Consider the following 23,510-nt stretch of genomic DNA (forward strand, 5'->3'; position numbering starts at 1 on the left):
GCAGCGAGTTAACAAGAATGTCCCGCTTGCGCAGGGAAATCCAGTGCCAAGCCGCCATCGCCTTACATCGTACAGTCATAGTAGATATTATGACGAATATAGGATGCTAGAGTAGCTTGTAGTCTGCAAACAACATTCTCCTAGTTTCTAAAACTTTACGTTAGTACATCGCCATTCTGACTAACATATGGGCGATGCCCACGGTTACCATAAAAGAAGTAATATTTTATTAAAGTATAGTAAAAATCGAGCCAAGCTTGGTGTACAGAAGTTAACCATTCTCATGTTATGGGAATGCACTGTTGTTGCTGTTTATTAAACAAAAATATGTGGCGCTTATCGCCTCACGGCCTTTTGCACCACGCACTGTGATTTGATGTGAACTGCATTTTGCTGTATTCATTTCCCATATACAATTTCATTCAATTTCCAAGTTTTTGCGAACTAAGTATAGCTCTAATTCTAATCTAATCTGGAAAAAGCTTAGTGGCTCTAATTCTAATTCTAATCTAATTTGAAAAAAGTTGTGTAGCTCTAATTCTAATTCTAATCTAATTTGGAAAAACTGTGCAGCTCTAATTCTAATTCTAATCTAATTTGAAAAAAACTGTGGAGCTCTAATTCTAATTCTAATCTAATTCAGAAAAGCTGAAAATTTTCTAGTTGTCCAAGTCTGAGTCATGCCTTTAATTTCCGGAAATAAAGCTACACAATATGGTATTTTTACGGTCCACCATATATTTTTATCAACGTATACTAATCGCGTATAGTGTTTACACCGTATCCTATACAACTTCTCCGTATTGCTCTTCAACTAAACTATACGGGCCTTATAATATCAGGGAGGGCGTCACACCATGATATTTTCTAAAACGTGCTGTTCGAGAAAACGGAGGATTTAGTATAGCATTTCCATATCAATACTATTATTTTCATCCCATAATGCAGACGAATGCTTATGCTGTCGAAAATTGGATACCTCCTGGCATGCATCAATATGAATCGAGCTCGGCACCTTTCGCTTAGCTCAATTTGCACATTTTGACAATCCATGTAAACGAGCTAGGATCGTTTTCACAACTACTTACTTACCCGAGTAGATTTAAAGTCAGTCCATTCTACTTCTACTTCAAGTAGTTTTAGGTTGCTTATGGAAGAAGTACTTCTACTCGTACTTGAGTCGATTTTTTCGTCGCTACTTCTACTTGAGTAGCTTTCTTGACTAGTTTGACAACCTCTGGTATTCCATGACGTGATTTTATTTTCAAAGCTACAGTGACGAGCATCAACGTGCCTTTAATGCATTTAAGACAAGAGATTCACAAAAGCGAATTTTGTATACTCAATGCTAAATTTAGTACCTACCATAGCACTGCGAGGTTTGAATTATATTTGTGCTGCAAATGCGCCTGTTTATTCAGTAGACTGCTGTAGCCGCTCACGAATGTGAAGGTCGACAAAAAAAGGCAACGTGTATATCGTTCTGATCTGTCTCCTTCTCACCCAGGTTGTGAAAAGGCATCATGCTGAATGCGATACTTCTCATATAAACAGAGTGATATCATGGAAAGTCACCCGCAGATGACTCGAGAATGAAAACTTAATCTTGGACTTGATGGAACAAGAACGACTCGAGTCGAGAATATAGATTAACTGCTGATTGTGGACTTGGTTACAACCCTGCTTCATAACCCAGGCACTGATTGCAACCCACATGATGAATACATATCTATTACTTACGAGCGAGATAGTGTAATGCTGATGCGTACGGCTTCTTGAACGTTAGGTCGCGGGTTCGATCCCCGACTCGAAAACTGGTATCCGTGGCTGTAATGCTAGGCGCTCAGCAATCACGGATATCATGGACACGGAAATAAAAGGCGGTGCGGACTAGATGACCTTACTATAAAAGATGTACCATCTCCGTCGTCAAAGCATCTCGATGATATAGGCGAAAAAGAATATCATATCTCTCTCTAGGGCAGGGTTGCCAGATTGGCCCTTTTTAGAGGCATTTGGCCCCCAAAAAATCAATTTGGCCCCTTGGCCCTTTATTTTCAATGTTTGGCCCTCTTTGAAAGCAGTTGAGACATACCATCAAACTAGCTATTAAAATAAATGTATATCGCAAATTGAGCTGATAATGTTTATCTTTATGCCAATGTCAAAGATTCAGTGGAAACATTGTATAAGATGAAGATTTGTATTCCTTTTTGTAGAATGTAGACTGTGTGGGAATTGTAATTACAGATTTGTGAACAGGTGGACGAAAAAGCATTGAACATGGCTGGAAGCTAAGCAGAAAAAGTCTGAAGAAGAGCACCCTTATAGTGCTTAATGATTGATAGAAATTTCAAAGAAAAAAACTTCCACATAACCGGAGAGTTCTTGGTGAAAAACCTAAAACTTGAATATATAAGTTGGATAAGTTTCAAATGTAAAGAGACTATTCTATCAATTTTTAATTGAAATTCATAAAATTTAATCACTCGAATATTATTGCACAAAAAGTTTTATTTTACGATCTTACATCCGTTTGGAAAAAGCTTGAAATAATAGCAGTTATTGTAGTTGTAGATAGTTGATTTGGTGTCCTACAACAGTATTAACAATATAAGACTGGAATTCCAGGTGATTGACAAAAGGTCTGTGGGGTTGCAACGTTATTGAACAATTTAGCCCTTTTTGGCCCCTTTTCCGGCGCTGTTTGGCCCTTTTTCTCAAAAGATGTCTGGCAACCCTGCTCTAGGGACCCTACGCAATCGGTGCAAATGCTACTCTATTTTGCTATGCGAGACGTAACCTTTTCTTGTGCGGCAATGTACCAAGAATAAGGCAATTTATTCCGCATAGAGTAACGAAAGGAAAGCAGGAGCTTGAAACTTCGCCAGCACTTTTATAAATCGCTGTTCGGAACGTGAAGGCAAAGGGTGAATGAAAATAACAAGAACATGTAGGCGGTAATAACAGGTATCTGCAGCATTACAGAAACTGGCAACACGGCACAAGAAAACAATGCAACGAATTCAACAGCCTTTACTGCGCCAATTCGTGCACCAATGCCAACATAATTTAAGGTATCGATCACAGAAAATCGCCACTAACGAAACTCTCGCAATAAAACAGAGCAAACAGAATAAATAAAAGGTAAAATCCCTCCACACAGTTTTCATATCCCAACAAAGAAATTGAACAGTAAAGAAACACAAATTAGGTATTTTTTCAAAATCATGATTGTAATCAGTCCATAATAGGCCTGCACAGATACAGACGCCCAACACTTTTGAATTGCAATGTCAGTATAATGCGCATCCAAGCTTGAAAAAACAAAGCCAAACCAACCAAGATTTTCAACAGTGTGCGTGACATCACTCGCTGTGATGATATGCGTGGAAAAATTATCACTAAACCTTCACAAAAGCTTTGCAACTGTCAGTCTGAAGAGACTGTTGTAGGTACATGACTTCAAAACACAATTGAATAATATTATTCTATCAAAATAAATCCAAATATTTTTGGTTAACACTCAGCAACAAGTATGAATTTTCAACAAGCTCCTAACGATTACCTCTGCATTTGTGAGCCGAAAATATTCGGATTTATTTCAATATGCATCATTCAATGGGATATCATGGTAAAATGATCACAATGCCAAGGCATTTGCAATTAAACTACCAAAGCTTCTCAACTAGGCTATCGAGGATTGGGCAGAAGGCACGAGTAATATTCTCCGCTACCATCGTCACAGACGTTTTTCGACTTCTCCATCACCAGCAATGTGGGAGGAGATTTCGAATCGGAGAGTCCTGGAATGTAATAAGGGAAATCAGATATATCCGATCAATAACACCAATTTACAGCTTCTACGAATCAGACTACATCAAAAATAACGGCAAAAGAACAAGAGCGCTCAATGTGCTACAATCAGATACCTATGATACAATCGGCCCCAAACAAGCAACTCGACTGCTGATAAAACCTAAAATGCGCTGTCATTACTAGAAGTAGTCATCGTTGCTAACCCGGTAGAAGTAAAAGTACTACTTTCATCATCAAAGGTATGTCATGGGTTCACATACTTTTGGCAGCTAATCGGTGGTGGGGTCGCGACTTTCAACACTTCAAAATGCATCTTCACGGCTAACACCACAAATAGGTAGGCCTAGAATCTATGAAAATTCATTCATACTAAATGAGACAGCTATTTCACGCGAAAGTGAAGTTAACCTATGCAAACTTTTTTCAAATCAAATAGCAAAAAGTGGAATTTGGTAGCAGTGAAGGTAGTGTGAAAACATAACCACTTGAGTAATTCGAAAACGTAGAAGTCATTGCCCAACATACGAGGTCGGGTCAAGTGAATTACTGCAGACTGCAGATAAATGCGAAATTTGATTAGCACGAAAAAATGATGTCAAACTTATGGCCAGTGGGCCAGAACTGACCGGTCGGGTAATTGTCTTGTGGATCGAGAGGGCCTTGAATGTCTGATCAACAAATAGATGGAAACGTGATGTCACAAAAACGATATTTATGCTATTGCCAAGGTTTGTCATGAAATATCGAACTTTGAAATCAGAAATTCGGATCTTTATCATATCAATTGATTACATCACAGGATCAAACTTTTGAACCAATCAAGACAGGGAAACGCAAATGGCAAATCAGACCATTTGGGCAAAATAACTCGTCAGCATCCCACCTCTCAATGCAGCGATATCTTATATGACACCGGATCGAAAATTCTTTCGCTTGGAATAGCACAGTATTAATACGGCAAACAAAGTGAGCTACCACAGTTTACACCACAAAATTTTTATTACAAATTGCAAGGGATCATCCTGTGCATCCTAATTGCTCTCGCCCAGATTATCTTTTGGACTATAATGATGGTCGAAATTGTTTTGGAATGGTCCAAATCGTTTCGCCCTCGAGCAATCGGTATTTTTGAGTATCCCGCTTACAGATGCAAACATAGTTACCAATCGAATTAGGGCACCATGTCGCGAACTCACCTAGACCTGTTTGAAACGGTCACGTTGGAGTTCACAAGCAAAGTATGCAAGATATTTAATCAACACTAATAACAATAAATATAATCAATCTGTTGAATAATTATTCAATTTCAAATAAACTCGAATATTTTTGGCTGCCACTCATCCTGGGTGATCGTCAGCAACAAGAGAATTCAAAAGAATTTTGCAGACATCGACAGTCTTATCACCAATTATGAGGTCATAGATATGAAATGAATTCTGCCATTGACAAACGATATAATGGATAGGATAATTCTAGGTGTCCGAAAAATTACCCAGACCACAGATTTCGCATTACCAGAAGAGGTCGTTACTTTTTTTTCATGTGTGGCTTGGGGTTGACTTTTGTCGAAATCATCCAATCTTGTTAGTGCTAGCAGAACGAGTTCATGTGCATCAAGCATAAACCATCAGTTCGACTCGATTATTCGAATTTTCATGTCCGTGATGTCATAATTGGTGCTACGACTGTTGGCATACAAAGTTCTTTTGAAATCTCTACTTATTGCTGACGATTACTTCTGAATAGGTATTTCAAATTTGAATACGATCTATATTATTCAATGGGATATTAAAGTACCTCCAAATAATCAATCATCAGAGGTATTTTTATTTTTGTTTGTTCACATAACTAATATGCTGCCAACAGTCCATTTCGAAGAGCATAAACAGAACACCGCGACTTACCACGAACACATATCTTTGGCGGCGACATCTTACCGTCCGGCTTGCTGTAAGAGTAATGCATCTCAAGTTGTGGCATTGGCACTGGCCCTCCTACCTGTGAGAAGATTGCAACATGGGTATTGTGACCATGGCCAATCATGGTTTAAAGTGAAATATTCATTAGAAGAGCTTCTTGTACATGCACAGAACTTCAATATACAATTGAATAGTATAGGCCTATTCATAGCGAAATGAATTTGTCAGGTGTAATCGTCAGCAACTAGTAGAGAATTGGAAAGAACATTGCATATCAACAATCGTACCACAAAATATGAAATCACAGGCAAGAAATTTCGAATAATTCAAAGATTCATTAGTACAACTGGTCATAAAATTCATGTTACAATTAAATAGTATATTCATATTGAAATGAACCCGAATATTTTCGGCTGACACTCGTCAGGGGTAATCGTCAGCAACTAGTAGAGAATTGGAAAGAACATTGTATATCAACAATCGTATCACAAAATATGACGTCACCAGCATGAAAGAGAGAGCGTTCAATGTACTATTTTTAGGTGGTACACGAACTCCTTTTGTTGACAGAGTTTTGGTTGGTGTATTTTGATAAAAGTTGATTCCAAGGCACACAAATGGAATTGTGAGCGACCTCGCCATACGATTCGAAATCGGTCGTCTCGATAATTATTCGCACAAATCGGATTATCCAACAGATGTTTGCCGATGGCAGAATTAATGGCCTTTGATCGATCAGCATCAATCTTAAGTGGATGAGTTAAGGGTGAGCTTTTCACTGAGCGTGATTTATCAGAACAGGGCGAGGTCGCTCACAATTCCATTTGTGTGCCTTGGAATCAACTTTTATCAAAATACACCAACCAAAACTCTGTCAACAAAAGGAGTTCGTGTACCACCTAAAAATAGTACATTGAACGCTCTCTCTTTCATGCTGGTGACGTCATATTTTGTGATACGATTGTTGATATACAATGTTCTTTCCAATTCTCTACTAGTTGCTGACGATTACCCCTGACGAGTGTCAGCCGAAAATATTCGGGTTCATTTCAATATGAATATACTATTTAATTGTATATTGAAGTTCTGTACCTCCAAGAAACTCTTCAAAATTCATGTTCATCAACAATTGCAGCAGGAAGTGGTCTTCAACGGATATCAGTTTGCACATGATTACTATGCCTCTATAATAATATCATAATTCCCTTCACTCATAAGACAGTGAATTAAATGATAGTGTTTTATTGGCAAAAAGTTGGAACAAATGAATGCGTGAATGAGTTGTATACAGCAAAAAGAGAAATGTAGAGTATCATTGCGGTCTTACGGCTCTTACCAATGGATGGAGTAATTTACCACCACAAGGCTTAGCTGAAGGAACATGTGGAGAGTCGTCAACACCAGGAGGCGTCAAGTTTGATGCTTTGTTAAATGAAAGCATTGTTGATGTGCGAGATACCGGAATCTCTGTTTTAAAGAAATTGTTTCATTACAGTGATGAGCTGACAATACCCCACCATCTACAGCAGTGGTCGGAAACCTATGGCTCGCGAGCCATATATGGCTCTTTTGGGTATGAGATATGGCTCTTTGCCAAATATATATTTTTGTTCTGAATTCAAACAATAAATCAATATTGCAGCGACTTGTTGGTAAATTTTTATCACGGCCAGAATAATTATTCTCGTGGCAGTATAAACATGTCTTTGAGGGGTAAAGACAATGTTGTCTTCAGGTTTAGGAGCTCAGAACCCCTCTTTTTAAAATCATCATATTTAAATTACTGTCACGCCGGCAGCCAAAATCACTCGCCAATTCTATGTACTCGACTCGAAATCTCGAACAGGGATTTCTAGAACTTCTAGATATCCCTGATCTTGAATTGTGCGATACGTTGATTAATCAAAGAGCATAGCTGACATGGCGACGCCCATTTCAAAACGCAGTTTTCAAATACGCATTGTCTTCCTGATCCAAGGGCGAAATGAACTGTTGTGGATGTGACAATTACAAACTCGAATTACAAACAACGTCATAGCTATCCATGTTCTTGATTGGTAAGTAGGCTATAGATCTGTGTAGTACCGGCGATAAAATGTAGGCGTGTAGCGCAACGTTATGATACCGCCGAATACGTTGAGAATTGAGAAGCCGATCAGTATTTAGAGTTTCGAAATCAGTGTGGCAGTCACATTCGATTAATATCAGTTATAATAATTTCTAAGCCAGGCCTACTTACGATAAATTGAGTTATCAATGGTGAGGCTTGGCCCGTCTGTGCCTCACCTCTCGTTTCGAGCTTTACTTTCGAACAATAAATACCAGTTTTTAAAGAGAAAATTTGGCGCACACGAGAAATCCCATGTAGTGAGTTCGAATAAGTGCTACCATGACGTCACGAACTTTCAATTGTGACGTAACAGTTGATTGGCATGTATGGCTCTTTAGGAGTTGAGATGGAAAAATGGGGCCAATATGGCTCTTCGCACAAAAAAGGTTCCCGACCACTGATCTACAGTATAAACATTATTGATTTTCCTACGTGTAAAGGTAATTGGTAGGCCCAAGCACACCCATCAATAGCCAATTTGGTACAGAACTGCCCCTTCATCTGTCTACCTTGGATTATTCTAGCTAATAAATAAAACTTTAGGAGAGTATAAATCGATATTTGCAATTCAGAGATTATCAGTAGAATCAGGAACGGATATCTAAATATCCATACGTAGATTTCAAGCGATCAAACCGACAATGAATGTAAATGTCTCACTAGAGATCTAGACCCTCAAGCACGATTGCATACAATTCTGCAGCTGAAGGCAATGTTGTTCTTAGTTAGGATTGGGCAAATTCTAGTACAGGGGTAGTCTGTTTCCAATTCGAGCCTTCGAGTATCACTCAATACCCATCATACACACTGGAAAAACCTAGAACACAAAAATATGTTATTTTATACGATCAGAAATAAAATATTACCAGTTGAACTTGATCAACAATAATTCCGTATGTGCCCAACATGACAGAACACATTGAGAAAACCTCGCAGGTGGATCACTACTACTGAGAATTGTCATTTGTCGAATTGATAATTCTCCTTGAAAAATTAATTCTTGGTCACAAGAGGCTTATAAATTCAGTGCCGTACTCCAAAAAATGACCCTCACTACTAGACTCAGATAAAAAAAATCAGTAGTCGACTCAGATTTGAGCACTTGAATCATCATGCCCGGCCCTTCTTATGAGCGTGCATGGCAAGCATGGCACATATCAGCAAAAAAGTAGCAACAGATGGAAAGTTATCGCTTACCGTTTTTCTTAGGTACATTAGTTTGTAATAGACCGTGCACGGCGCTTCCACAGGGATTGTAAAACGGCGCTGGGTATCCAACTGCCGGAACGTAATACAGAAAGTGAGGACTGTTCAAATAGGGCCCGTTAGGATACAGCATGTATGGGTTGTATTGCCCCAAGCCTGACGGTAGTTGATTGCGGTTAATTGCTTCGCCGCCACATTGATATGGCTCCTGTGAAGGAAAGGTTGCATGTATTATAAAAGATTGAAGATTGAAATTGTGCTGAACGTTCCTTTCCTGTAAAGCAGTGCTTTTCAACCTTTTTGAGCTCCATTCGCACTTTTTTTGTAAAATAAATTTCATTCGCACAAACTAATCGAAAATTTTTATACATTAAGTAGATGAAGATTGGCCTACCTAACAAAATTTTGTTCAGATGTGCACCAAATTGACTATTATGTAGCTTAAGCTATCCAGTGCCTCATTAAAAAGGCAACATTTTTCGCTCATTTTGCTTTCAACTATTTCATTAAAACGCGCCCGTCTCGGCCAAACAATGTTGTTGGAAATTTGTACCAGAACGTCTGGTAGTGCTTGGATGGCCAGGTCTTATAATCTGTTCTGTACTCCTAGCCAAAATACAGCATATTTTTCGCGAGTGAAAGATGCTTGCTGGCAGAAATCGTTTTTGAGAGCTGACACAAAGGTCCCCTGACGCTCCTGTTTGTCGAAAGGATGAAAAACCCACATGTTTGTGTTGACCCAGCAAACACAGAATATATTGCAGATATATTTTGTATATGACTCAACTACTTCAAAATATATCTAGTCATATGTATTGTTTATATAAATCTGTCGACACATTTGCACATATATAGGACATCTTCAAAGATACTTGTATGACATTGTCATGATATCTTGCTTGACCCTAGATGAACCCTGACCCTAGGTGACCCCTGACCCTGGTTGGGTACCTGGACCTGCCACATCCTGCACTGCCCTTATCAATGAAGACTGACTGATGATTTTACAAATCATGCATGGCTTTGTTCGTGTATTAAATCAGCACAGAGCTGCGCAATCACTTCAGCAAATATTGCTGCCTAAGCATAAGTTCGAAATCGTTGTCGGAATTGTCAGACTCTGTGATGACAGCCTTGCTCCTGTTATCTTCTTTATCGCCACCCTATAACATAAATGAGTAAATTAGTACAATTGATTATTATCACTGTAGAACAGAAGTCGTTATGTGTTTGGTTGTGGGTAAAATGGGATGGTGATCTGAGTTACATTAACCAAAAGACCTCAAGCCCTCTTTCAAAAGCGACATGACCTTTACTTTTACACTGAAGATATAATTAACGCAGTTCACTTTCAAGATGAGAAACCAGAACCTGTTCAAGTTCAATAATGCCTGTCATTATAGAGAAGATTTTCATGCTATTGGCGTCATGAAGACGTGCTGCTGGGAACGGATTTCAAAACCTATCGTTTGGGCACCGGGTGAAGATTGTTCTTTACATTATCATTTTATTATTAATATGGTAATAGTTGCCTGTGAGAGGCTGATGTGATAATGATCGCTCATTCCATGTACGGCATAGTAAATATATGCAGTGGTTCGCAAACTGGGGTCTGCGAGACAATTTTTATGACTGCAAAGTACCTTCCAAAAATTCACACGATCCAGAAATTTTCGAATATTTTAACTCCCAGAGTATAAAAATTTTTAGACAGGTTATTGTCTGAACCAAAATCGAAGTTGCTTAAAATTATTTTGTAAATCAACATGAAGTAGAGTTATTCAAATTAAATTTTATTCTCCCCGTGCGAGACAAATGCGACCCGCGGAGGGAAATTGTCACGTAAATTTTCTCGTAAAGTTTGGGGACCACTGATATACAATGTTCTGAAGATGAGCGGCAAGAACAATTCACTTACAGTCCACTCATATCATAAAAGACACAACTGTCACACCACACAATCATCAAACTTAATAACAAAATTACCTTGCAAGATCCAGCAACAGTTAGAGATCTTGCAACCTGATCTTTAGTTCTTTTATCTGGGATCTCGAGGTCAGGATGAGCCGATCTGCATGCTTCTAAAACGAGATATAATTAGATGAATATATCCACTGTCCAGTAGGGCTGTTCAAAAATAACTTTTTTTTCCCGATTCAAGCCGTTCACCTCTTAAATCGTCAGGTTGCAGTAGAAAACCTTGCTCACCAAATTTCACTCGATTCCAATCAGTAAAGGCATCCGCAGATCCAATTAAAATTTTTAATTTATTATGGAAAATTAAAAAAAAAATTCCAAATTTTTCTGCCAACCCCATGAAATTGTTGAGCTGTCTTCAAAGACGTTGCAAAACAAATTTGAGTCAATTCCGACCAGTAGAAGCGGAGTTATGTGAGTTTTTCGTTGATAAATCGCGGATTATCCACCAATCAAGGATAATCCGAAGATTATCATCGAAAAACTCACATAACTCCGCTTCTACTGGTCGGAATTGACTCAAATTTGTTTTGCAACGTCTTTGAAGACGGCTCAACAATTTCATGGGGTTGGCAGAAAAATTTGGAATTTTTTTTTTTTAATTTTTTATAATAAATTAAAAATTCTAATTGGATCTGCGGATGCCTTTACTGATTGGAATCGAGTGAAATTTGGTGAGCAAGGTTTTCTACTGCAACCTGACGATTTAAGAGGTGAACGGCTTGAATCGGGAAGAAAAAGTTATTTTTGAACAGCCCTACTGTCCAGTCACAATCATGGTATATTATACATCAGCCATCAGACAACGAACAAAACTCGTCAACAACTAGAGTACTAAAGTAGATAACTTTGCACATCAGTGACGACATATGACGTCAAACGATTAAAATGTTGAAAAATCGAGGCTTTGGCTCAACTTTTTTTTACGTTGATTACGTTCAATTTCCGTCAATAACCGTTGATAACTTACGTCTAATAGTCTTTTCAAGTGTCACTCTTGCTTTTTTGACCCTTAAGACTAGGATTTCCATACTTTCTTTACAGCTATGCTGGTCATCATATTTTCGACAGTTTCCGGCAATCGTACACCCCGGAATCCCATTAAAGCGGCTACCTGTAACAACATTATATTAGTGGTACACAATACAGATGGTACTGCCTTGCATTAATGGTTTGCACCAGAATTAACAATGACATTTATGGGCATTCTAGATAAAACCATCCACACCATAAATTTCATGGTCACGCTCATCAAAGGCTTGGTTGACTTTGCGATTTCGCAATAAATCACATTGGCAATTCAATTTTGGATAATAGAACTAATTTCGAGAAGGACCCCTGCTGTGTCTGAAAATGATTCCTTGGTGTCGGCGGACACCCCTGATTTAGACTGTCAATCGCTTTGTTCGAATGAGAAACAAAAACATACCAGTTCAGACTTTGCCGTTGTTCAAAGGTGTTCCAGCTGTGACAAGGTTTCACAGGGATCTTCAATTATATCTTTCAGCAAAATTGGGGCACTCGATTGAGGTCTTTTGGAGTAATTGTCGATATGATGTCTGAGGAAATCCATCATCTGGTTTTTCTGCAACTTTATGTCTTTGATGCACAAGCTAAAAAGGATTCGATTACAAGGAAGTTGGATTGATCTTTCTATGTGATAAACTTACCATTACTTTATGACAGGCCGCGTTGTTGATGGTCAAAATTTTGTAGTTCAGCGATGATTTCAAATGAAGGAGCATCTGAAAAACAGCGAGACTTTATTCTCAAATTCGAGAACGCATCAAAGTGCTAGGAACTTACTGCATGACTTAGATCTCTGGCCGTTACATTCAACGATGGGATTATGCCATTCTTGAACACTCTTTTCGCTAATGATGGCAAACTTGCATTGCGAGCATCATTGATATCACTCCTGCTTGCCAGAATCATAAGATGACCGCATTCTTGAAATTGGCATGTCTTGTATCTGAATACTTGGATTACGTTTCTTCCTTGCAGGAAAAACATTATCTACAAATTATAAACGTTTTACATATATATATACCATATTGCACAGAATAAAAGGGTATACCTTGACCATCAGTTGACGCCGAACTATTCAAAAATTGTTTGTTCCGCTGACGTTTTCGTTTTGGCCGCTGCGCTTCATGTTCAGTCCAGACTATGACAAAGACGTGGGCAAGCCACTACTCTCCGCAACTTTTATTATATCACTAAAAGCTACGTTCCGTACATCTAAAACAGATGGATAATGTAGATGGCAAGGTAGGCCCACTTGGAAAACAGTACGCTAATTCTGAGTTTAAAACTTACTGGATGAGCATTTCATCTGTATCTTTTATACAGAGACCAATTGCGATTATCATATTATGGTTGCTTTTTGTTCTTGGCCTTACCGTGCTATTTGCATTCTTACGCAACCACCAGCCATGCAATTCTATTATAGATACAAACAATTTCGCACAATTCACAATTCATAAGATATAAGCTAGGAATCAATGAGATCACTTCTACATCGGTTTTCCAGCTTTTATGTATTACAGCAACAGCAACCGGTTGTTCTTGTTCAACGAAAAGCACAACAGCAAATGATTGCTCGATTTATTGATAGACTATAATACCCACCTATATTCATTTACAGCTAATTCTTCACTATGATTATATAAGAAGCATATATAAATTACCTTGCACAGTGAAGTTTTCGGTATTCTTATATAGAAATATGCTTGGATTAGCCTCGATTAACTGCGATTTCCCTGAACGCTACTAAAACCAAAACGACAACGATATCTGCACTGCAAGCCGCCATTATCAGAGCGCTTGTCTTTTGTCTGGCAGTTTGAAACCTGCGCGCCGAAACGGGTGTTCGCGTGGGGAGAAAGTGCCTCAAGCCATTGAGTCACTCGGCTACGACGGCTAGACGGCTACACTACGGAGTACGGATGAGCAGCCGGATGAGCCGGAGTAGATCCGGATTCTGAATTTGCTTTGATAGTCGGATTGTAGCAGGATTTTTCTATTGAACTATCAAATAGTATGGCATTATTTTGGCAGCAGTTTTTCGGGTTACCCAGAATTCATAAGATTTTCAAATTGCCGCCTGGATTCGGATTCCAAAATTTGGGATGGCCAAGAATCAAAATATCTGCAAAATCACGCGAAAGCGGCGTGTGACAAAAGGAAAAACATTCGATCATAGCAATTTACAACGATGTAAATTGCTATGATTCGATAGTGGCAATTATGGTGACATATCACCCCATAAGAGTAAGACATCAATAAAATTGATAGTATAGATAAATTATACCATAAAATGAAACAATAATCGAATTTGATTCCTCACAAATGTATTTTCGGCATTTTGACGAAATTTGTTGGATAAGAAAAAGATGTACTCAAGATACGTTTCCGGACAAGATATGCACAAACACAATTTTGAGATAATTAGGATAACAAAAAGATATCCGAACATGTCAGAAATATATCTCGTGTTTGCTGGGGAGGCTTTTGCGTTATGTCTTTGGAACATAAGGTGCAAAACGATCAAGGCACATTAGAGCTCGCTACCTTATGATTCCTTGCTCCAACTTCCGTCTCGCGAGTCTATGATAAGAGCAAATACCTCACGATACTCTGTGTTTTATTCTTTAGCTTAATCTCAATCTCAATCTATCCATCCATTCATAAGTTTGTTAACGGTTCTATAGCTGCTTTTAGATTACCACTGATATTTGAGTTTTTGTGGCATCTCGCGACCCGAGCCTCACCCATGAAAAGGAATTAATTTTTAATATTACAGTTGTATGCTACGATTTTACGGGCATATATGACATACAGAACGCGTACACCACAATTCTAACCAAGACAGCTCTACAAAACATGTATGACGCACGCGATTTCAAATTAGGGCGAATTAAATTCCTATGCGTATCGCAGTTGTACTACTGTCTACTAGAGGTCGACCGATTATCGGCTTGGCCGATTATCGGCGCCGATATTTGGAACTTTCTCGAATATCGGTATCGGCCAATCTAGGCCGATATCGCGACCGATATTTTACATCTAACTACAATCTACCTTTTCTGAACTGATCTGCAATTCTGTATCATGTTTTGATTTTCGGGTTATCCTAAATTTCAACGAATGTTCACAATTAAGCAATAAGTCATTCCGATTTCAGTTTTCTTGTTTGTTGTTCACCTTTCTGTGGCATGAACAAGTGCCACCTTGCCTAATATATAATATTTTTGGCGAAATAGTTCTCTGCTCCTTCCATATTAATATCGGCCTATGATATCGGTTATCGGCCTTGTGAGCGTCGAAATATCGGTATCGGCCTGTAAAAATCAATATCGGTCGACCTCTACTGTCTACCCAGATTGCAAGAACGGGACTATTCCGTGCCAACCACGGAGCTTATCCAATCCATCTCTAAAGGTTTGGCCATCCAGCATCGGTCATTTTCAGACGGAGGTTTTGTCGCCGCTTATGTTTTTGGCATCGCATTTTATCTGCGGTTGGTTCGCCAAAACTTTACGTCGTCACGTGCCCCGACGCAGAAGGGGTTGGCCTCGAAATCAATAAATCTCATAGGCCTGAACTCGCTCGTTGCACACCGCTACAGGCCTACACTAGTTAATCCCAACGGTCTTTGACCATGTTTTCCAGAAAAAACAATCGGATAAATCTTATCATAAATTCTCATGATAAAGCCATATTTTCTGCGTGTCTCGCTTATTGGCTACAGTACCCGACACAGTGACCTTGGATATGTGAAAACTATCGCAGGAATTTTTGCAATAAATTCAACAAATATTACATACATATTAACAGATAGCTCTGGCACCTTGTCGACCCAAAATTATACCCTTTGCGGTCCATACTTCCATACCCTTGAAGGAGCAAAAATTTGCGTTTCAGTAACTTGCAAATGTGAGTCTGTAATGATGGTATTTTATCCTCGTGCCACGCGCTAATCGAACATTTATTACAAAGATATGATGATTATTTAGTGAAAGAAAGTAGAAAGTCAATTTAAGTCATTTTCCCAGCCTGTCGCAGGCTCAGACGGGCTGATATACTGTAGGTTTGCCACTATAGAGATTGTAGAGATCTCTATACTGCCACTACACCAGCTTCCAAACCAGTCTTTTGGTTACGCAATAATAATAGTGCGGGAATATTAATTCATTACGGCTTGTGAGAGCTACGATTAGTGGTGCGTCGTACTAAGTTTTACAATGGCGTCGCAACCACAAAAGTTACACTGACCTTAAATTTCCTATCAGGTTTATTTGAATTATTCCAGGTCAGAATAGTTAACTATTAATTAACTACGATTTTCATTCGCATCACCTTCGTCATTCGCACTGCAATTTTTTTCATTCGCACAAGTGCAAACCGTCACACAGGTTGAAAAGCACTGCTGTAAAGACTCGATCAATAATATCAATAATAAAATCTTTAAATGCTCTTGAAAACTGAACATCTACGTAATAGGATAAAATATCTGCATATGAATGTAAATTATGGATATCGGTGCTTTACCAGAATCTTCCGCACATGATTGATTGGCATATGACAAGCATCTGTTCTCTTGTGATGAACAATTTATTTAAATACTGAATGACGGATGTCAGGGTTGTAACCAAGAAACAAAGAGAGAGAGAGAGAGAGATGATATTCCTTTTAGCCTGTATTATCAAGATGCTTTGACAACAGAGATGCGATATGACTGCAAGGTAACCTAGTCTGCACACCCCTTCTTTTTTTCTCCTCCATCCTATTCGTCGATGCTGAGAGCCTAGAAGGACAGCCGCTGATACTAGTTTTTTAGTCTTCGGTCTGACCCAGCCGGGGATCAAACCCACGATGCACCGTTCAAGAAGACTGACGCATTTCCGTTACACTATCTCGCTCGGTGAGTCACAAGGTTCGAAGCCAAAGTCAATCTTACATTTATAGTTTTGAATCGAGTCAATTTCAACTCACCACTAACTCAAGTTCGATTTCAAGATCGGCAGCTAAGGGTTGAGTTAGAGTCCACTGTTCATTATCGAAGCGAAGTCAGATTCGACTCGGGATATTGAAAATCTCAGTTGATATTGAAAGCTTCGCATTCATATTATATTTCATTTCTCACTATTAACATGACTGTACTGCTGTACAAACAAATACAAATCGGTACCTTGACTAATTTTTAAATATCGGTTCTGATACATGAAGCCTTGAAACAAGTCATATGGAATGTCTTGAGTCAAAGGACTCGATCCATTACAATCCCGACGGACGTACCTTAGACTTAGGTAATCCGGAGTGGTTGGAACATTTGTCCTGACTTCCTTCTTCGGACACAAAGCCCAAATCTTCACTGTTCTGGGAAGATTTTCTGCAAACCAAGTTAAGACTTTATCATGAAACACAAAATACTTCTAAGATATATGCAACTAGATCGGCAATTTTAGGCCAAGATTCAAGTATAGTAATCACAATTACATAAGGATAACATATTGATCCTAGCTTGTCAGACTCCAATCATATCACATAATTGTGGTTCCACACAATCTGGGAGGGGTCGATCAACTCGATTGCATTTTCACACAATTGTTATAGTACTGATTGTACCATAGTAATTGTATAGTAGCCTATAGTATAATCTTGATCGCCTCACGGGTGAAATGTGGCTCTTTCATGCCTCCATTTGGGTTTGAACTGCATTATCTATTACAAGAATTTTCTTAATTTACTTATTCTGATGATTCTCTTCAAATAAGCAGGTTTTCTCGGTAAGATAGATGGACATTAGGGCTCTTCAAAAATGACTTTTTTCTCAAATCGTACTGGCTACTTGATGAGCCCTAGTGGACATGTTCTGATTACTCGAATATCGGATTTATTATGTATTTATATTGATGCTACCTTTACTCCCACTCAATGAAATCGAATATGAAGATGTCGGCTGATTTCATCAATTTCGAAATGGGCTTGAAATTACGGGCCTGGTGAATATCAATAACTTAACCCACTTTTGCACACTTCAACTGATAACTTTGAAGAATTATCATTAATATGAAAATGCACAATACACGTGGATAAGATCTACCCACACCATTACCATTACACCCTATAAAAGCATTAATCGACCATGGTGCTCAATTTCACTATTGATATTGTAGTACTACCCCAAAATTGCACTAGGCCTAGACAAGAAGCTAGAATCTGATAGAGAAACTCACCTGCGAGGTGTCCATTTGACTGGCTTGGTATTTGGTGATTTGTTGAAATAAGTTGTCACAGAACTTTGTGGATCAAACCTATGTCAGAATATAATAATCAGAGCATAGAAAAATATGGACACTGAATTAAATGAGACATACCGGCAGTCAAAGTGAGCACGAAAATCTTCCACAGTAGTGAAATTTGCGAGAGCTGTAGCAATAGCATTGTCTTTCATCCGGCAATAGCCTTCAGACACTTTCTTTTCATGCAGTAAATTCAAGAGCACGCTTTCCAAATGAAGTATGTAATCTTTTGATTGTTGCAGGATAGCAACTTTATTGGGTGTCTTTCTCTTTCCGCAAGATTTTCTAAATAGTACAAGTAGTTGACAATGACAGCAATAAACACCTAAAAGTTATCTAATTTCATGAAAAAATAGCGGTATCCTTAACCTAACAATACTGTACCTTGCTTGAAAGCGCATTGCTCTATAGAACTTGACCAGCCCTCATGCCATGCTGGACAATATAACTTCAATTTTGGGTCGTTCTTTAGTGTCACTATGCATTACAGTACTTGATTTTATTGTTTATTTAAGTCTACCTGTATTATGAGAGCTCTTTCGGCTCGTTCGTGAATCGCGTAATAGTGTTTATGAATCGGATGTATTAGGGGTTGATGAAATTACCATTAGGGTAAGAGGGGTCTGAAGGACTCACCCCCCTGAGATTAGGTTGATCGCCCTATGAGGGCCAACACCACCGTTTTCAGGGGTTGAATGTGAATTTGAAATGGATCAATCTGATTCACGATATTAGACTTGCGTTCTCAAAAACGCAACCAATCATAGCTGAGCTTGTCACAAAAAGCGGCGACACCTGTCACATTGACAAGTCATAAAATCAAACGTGTAATTTTGTGTTGATTTGGTAAGCGAGTCATTTAGAATATTGCCAAGGGATCGTTTCATTAATTTTATTTCTTTGATAAGTTTAGGAACCATAGGTCGAGAAAATTTCGGTCATTTCAGAGTCAGATACTTTAAGTTTGAGTTGAATACGCACCGAGGCAAACTTGGTGCAGCCATTTTAAATCTTAGAACATTGTATTGGTGTCACACGCAAGTGATCGCAACAGATTTAAAGCAGTGACAAAACTTTATTAAGGGCTGAGAATGTTAACCTCATAAATAGCAGGTAACCTATAGGTGGGAGCGGATGGAAAGATCTGGACCACAACATAATATAAAAATTCCGAAAATAGGCATAAAACTCGGACACAAATTTAAAACTAAAATCCTGGGCATGTTCGTAAAATCCAGGGGTTTGGTAGCCCTAATGTAGGTAACTACTGTATCACAAGAAGAATGCAGGCAAATAACAATCTAGCTTCCTCGATCAGTTTTGCAGGCTACATCATCTGTAAAATTAAAAATTGCATTCTTCGCACAAGTTGTCTCTGAGCACAATAAGGTTTTTTAGTATATCTTGCTTCATAAAATTCAATTTTACATCGGTACAGAAATAAAACTAACATCAGGGTAGGACGAGCTTTGAAGTCTGCCACGCTATGGTAACAAGAATCCTAATTAACACAGCTAGCAACATTGACATTTTCTGTAATGTCGCTGGGTCCATGAGAGCTTACGGAAGGTGCAATTGTTTGGAACAAGTTTGGGCACCCCTGGTCTAGAATGAAGTCATCTTGTAATTCACGAGACACCTCAGTTCCATAATATGAATTGAATGCAAGTAAGAAGTAGTCTACAGAACAAACTACCTGTATCATAGCAAAATTCGTCATTAATGTAAGCTCCATTTCACTGGAGTCAAATCAAATTAATTTTAGACTACAGCCGATCATTGTAGGTCAATTCCAGGTCATGCTTAATGTAACCCAGAAGTAGCAAATCAGGAGAGAATGACAATTAGCCAACACTCCCATGTCCTTATTAATATCAAGAGCTTTACGGGGATTTATCAGCATACTGTTCAATCAGATATTTAATAGAAAATCATTTTCAGTGCAAGACATGCCTACCTCCACTTTTTACCTCCATCAGGAATGCATTTTCTTAGACGCTGATAACAGGATGCAACTTGATGCCTAAATGATAAATACCATTGTCATTTATGGAAGAATAGAAATGACTTTTTCAAATAAGAATGTCAGACAATTAAGTTGTGTGGTGATGGAGATAGGCAACTGATGGGGAATAGGGAACCTTTTCAGGTTCATCACAGTGATGAAATGATCTAAAATTATCAAGACCAGCATGTTAGTTCCATAGCCTAGAACATAGCCTACCCCTGTTACCGGTACTTTCACAAAAGAGCAATACGGTACAGACCTTGAATGAGAGAAATAGATTGTAATATGAAAATGGCTACTATTTCACTTGACAGCGATCACTCTGCGATATTCACCATGTAGGAAAGCAGTAGGCCTACAAGCCATTGACGAACAAAAGACCGCTACGTCTAGCCCCAATGTACTTTACTGGATGACTATAGGCATTGTATCACTGTTCCTTGATTGTTTGTAACAATGCTGATTTGTAACTTTGTGAGCATTTTGATGAAACTATAATGACTAAATTGACTATAATATCTCAAGAATTAGTGCAACTGTAGCTTGTAGGTTTGAAGCTAGACAGTTTCATCAGATTTCTTGCTCAGGTCGCCAACAAGATTGTCTAAGGATTAATGATACTCAATTCATATACCAGTCCGGTAGTAGGCCTAATTAATATCTCACACAAAATTGCAAACTGAAGCAGACAAACAGAGCCGACCTATGCTTTGTCTGCGATGCACGTCTTCTGTATCTGGAAATATCACGGAGTTTGTAGCTTGTTGAAGACTCACAATCTCTTGGCTTACTCATATCTAAGATTCCGTAGTATAGGCTGTAATACCAGAAGGCGTACGGTAATAAAAATTGCAGAAGAAGCGAATTTTACATAACAGTGCAATTAATTCGTCACCTTTCATCACAAGGGGCAACTAAGGATTTGTCCTGGCTATCAATATGTGATTCAGGAAAATATATTGGCATAGTAATTGCTGCTTGGAAGTAGCATCAAAATGTACAGTATCAGAACTATAGTTAAAGACCTAAAGTTGTGTCTAGGGGTGGTGACATATCTAATGTATAGTTACTTGATCATTTCATTGGACCATTTACTTCTCATTGTTAGTTGAAACAATGTCTCGCAATATGGAATATTAGTGTGAGGAATTGTCTGCAAATATTTTTGTCAAACTATCGAATGTTAACCTGGAAGGACAACGACCGATATTGCAGCTTCGTTACGCTTCGCTGACGCTGGAATCTGAATTGTTTAGCAGCAGTGACCTTTATTTTAGTCAACTCACCAAATTTTACAGAAAAAATAGCGAAATCGGCTGTTTTCAGTCTTGATCAACTAACATTTTCGATTGGTCAAAGTGTCCTCCTTTCCCGATTATAAAATATGTTAACCGTAATATTTCTCCAATTCTAAACGTAAATACTTCCTTATGCGCACGAGTAAGCACAAGTTTTCAATGTGATACCGGTCTCAGTTGAAAAGTCCGCAGCGCCAAAATAGTGCTAATGTGTGAAACTCAAAATTCCGCTGCCAGCGAATGAGAAAATGGGCCAAAATTCAAAAATTTGGCTCCCAAATTCGCCAGGCAACACTGACAGCTAAGGCGCTAGCCACCTACAGCCGGGGTATCCAACCTTTTTGGCCTAAGGGCCACACAAGATTTACGAACCAATGAGCAGGCCATTAGACTGTTGATGTCCTTTTTTCAGTCGTCCGATAGGAGCGAACCGGAATAGGTAACAGTAAAAATAGAACTTAGGTTAGTGCACATCCAAATGGATAACAATTTATGTCATGGAAACCCTGTGATCTGTGTACATTAGGGGCGTTCAAATTTCATTGGCTTAGTTGTCAAATTGCCAGGTTACCTAAATGAACATTGCACTCCAAATTTGACTCAATTCCAACCAGTAGATGCTGAAGTCAGCCAAATTGAAATTAGGTCATTTTTGAAACAATAGTATTTACGGTGGCAAATTTCGTCTCTCCAACATGACCAAAAATCTTGTTCCAGGTATGCCTGAAGTGGCAGGGAATAGGGATGTCTTATCCACTCGTTTCAACCTTGACAAGGGCCTGTGGTGGAGTTTCGATGAAGACATCGCCAGTAAACGAAAAAGCTGGAAATGAGTCCACTTCATTGGAATAGCCAAGTTAAAAGTATGGTGAGATAATTTGCAAATAGAGTCGCCTACTTTACACACTGAAACCACGAAAAGGGAATGAACTGACAATAAGCAGCTAACTACGGGTAAATATATTTCTCAAGCCAATATCTATATTCGTTGTCGGTCCAATGTAGATTTCTTCACAACACAATTTGATGTTATGATATTCTATCATTTGCTCTTCAGCGAATAATAAGACTAATGGGCATCATAACAGATCTTCTTCCTATCAAAAAGTTATCGTCCTCTCTTCACATCCTCTATATTCGGTGAATACCATCTAGTTGTATCCATATATCGTGGTAAAACACTAATACTTTTCATTATTCTATGGCAAGAAGGGGTTTCAGGTGATTTTGAGAGAACAGCAGATGACTGATGTGCTTTATAAGCTCATAGGGTTACCATTTGGCTTCCCTGAAGCTCGGAAAGTTTTGAGCACATAAAAAGCCCTAGTATCAACGCTTATGTGAAGTACCAGAAATGCTTTTTCAACTCGTAAATACTATTCATTGGCATATCCCATTCTCAATTGCAATGAGCACCATTTTTAACGCCCTGGATCAGTTACCGTCAAGTAGCAGAGAAATATTCGAACACTGGGCTGCTGAGGGATGCAATTGATGTCTCTGATATGAGAATCTGGTAATGGCGATTTTGCAATCAGTAAAAAACTTTAAAGCAAGGCCGAGAGACATTGGTATGCCCTGCATAACTGGTATAGAGCCCATAAATTTCAACATATCATGAATTATACTCAAAGCTAGTCCCAAATCCGTCTAGTCACCATCTACTTTGAAGCGCATATTTACAGGCTATATACGATGTCTGAGCGGCGTTTCTGTGACCGTACTTCACATAACTGTTGGTAGCTTGGCACTCTGCTTTATATGCTGGAAAACTTTTCAAGCCTCAAGAAAACCAAATGGCAGCTCACCAACTTTAAAAAGCGCATTAGTCATCTGGGTGTCTTTCAATATCACCTCAAAACCCTG

At 38.7% G+C, this 23,510-nt stretch overlaps 2 protein-coding genes across 8 annotated transcripts; both read right to left on the reverse strand.

The window, feature by feature from the left end:
* Positions 1 to 2,822: 2,822 nt before the first annotated feature.
* LOC145455781 (uncharacterized) lies at positions 2,823 to 23,510 on the reverse strand. 3 transcript variants are annotated; one of them, XM_080333782.1, is made up of 9 exons: positions 21,050 to 23,510; positions 20,296 to 20,361; positions 18,414 to 18,623; positions 18,273 to 18,350; positions 17,332 to 17,425; positions 9,046 to 9,262; positions 7,066 to 7,205; positions 5,724 to 5,817; positions 2,823 to 3,806 (listed from the first exon to the last, which is right to left on the reverse strand). In XM_080333782.1, the coding sequence occupies exons 1-9, from the start codon at positions 21,139 to 21,141 to the stop codon at positions 3,694 to 3,696; spliced, it is 1,104 nt and encodes a 367-aa protein (XP_080189908.1). In that variant the 5' UTR covers positions 21,142 to 23,510; the 3' UTR covers positions 2,823 to 3,693. The 3 variants fall into 3 exon arrangements, with proteins under 3 accessions (XP_080189908.1, XP_080189909.1, XP_080189910.1); XM_080333783.1 differs by having other exon boundaries at positions 7,075 to 7,205; positions 21,050 to 23,507; XM_080333784.1 differs by lacking the exons at positions 20,296 to 20,361; positions 21,050 to 23,510 and adding an exon at positions 18,723 to 20,149.
* Positions 10,071 to 13,874, reverse strand: LOC145455804 (uncharacterized). 5 transcript variants are annotated; one of them, XR_013920416.1, is made up of 8 exons: positions 13,722 to 13,874; positions 13,109 to 13,272; positions 12,838 to 13,047; positions 12,702 to 12,776; positions 12,461 to 12,644; positions 12,002 to 12,145; positions 11,041 to 11,135; positions 10,071 to 10,217 (listed from the first exon to the last, which is right to left on the reverse strand). XR_013920416.1 is itself a non-coding variant. In XM_080333823.1 (7 exons), exons 5-7 carry the CDS (start codon positions 12,060 to 12,062, stop codon positions 10,113 to 10,115), a joined length of 261 nt encoding a protein of 86 aa, XP_080189949.1. In that variant the 5' UTR covers positions 12,063 to 12,145; positions 12,461 to 12,644; positions 12,702 to 12,776; positions 12,838 to 13,047; positions 13,109 to 13,614; the 3' UTR covers positions 10,071 to 10,112. The 5 variants fall into 5 exon arrangements, 1 of the variants encoding a protein (XP_080189949.1); XR_013920417.1 differs by lacking the exon at positions 13,722 to 13,874 and having other exon boundaries at positions 11,041 to 11,132; positions 13,109 to 13,627; XR_013920415.1 differs by lacking the exon at positions 13,722 to 13,874 and having other exon boundaries at positions 13,109 to 13,627.

Source organism: Botryllus schlosseri, chromosome 14 (assembly GCF_051294905.1).
Source record: "Botryllus schlosseri isolate E-star chromosome 14, Bs_hap1, whole genome shotgun sequence".
Classification (NCBI taxonomy): domain Eukaryota; kingdom Metazoa; phylum Chordata; class Ascidiacea; order Stolidobranchia; family Styelidae; genus Botryllus; species Botryllus schlosseri.

Bases quoted from the DNA above. Each gene is read 5' to 3' on its own strand.
- LOC145455804 (XM_080333823.1), bottom strand. From the start codon at position 12,062: ATGGAAATCCTAGTCTTAAGGGTCAAAAAAGCAAGAGTGACACTTGAA. The intron at 11,136-12,001 runs GTAAGTTATCAA...ATCTCGTTTTAG, and splicing joins ACTTGAAAAGACTATTAGAC to AAGCATGCAGATCGGCTCAT. The intron at 10,218-11,040 runs GTAATTTTGTTA...TTTATGTTATAG, and splicing joins CTGTTGCTGGATCTTGCAAG to GGTGGCGATAAAGAAGATAA.
- LOC145455781 (XM_080333782.1), bottom strand. From the start codon at position 21,141: ATGAGTAAGCCAAGAGATTGTGAGTCTTCAACAAGCTACAAACTCCGT. The intron at 18,624-20,295 runs GTAGGCATGTCT...TGTACTATTTAG, and splicing joins GATGGAGGTAAAAAGTGGAG to AAAATCTTGCGGAAAGAGAA. The intron at 5,818-7,065 runs GTAAGACCGCAA...ATCTTCTCACAG, and splicing joins TCCATCCATTGGTAAGAGCC to GTAGGAGGGCCAGTGCCAAT.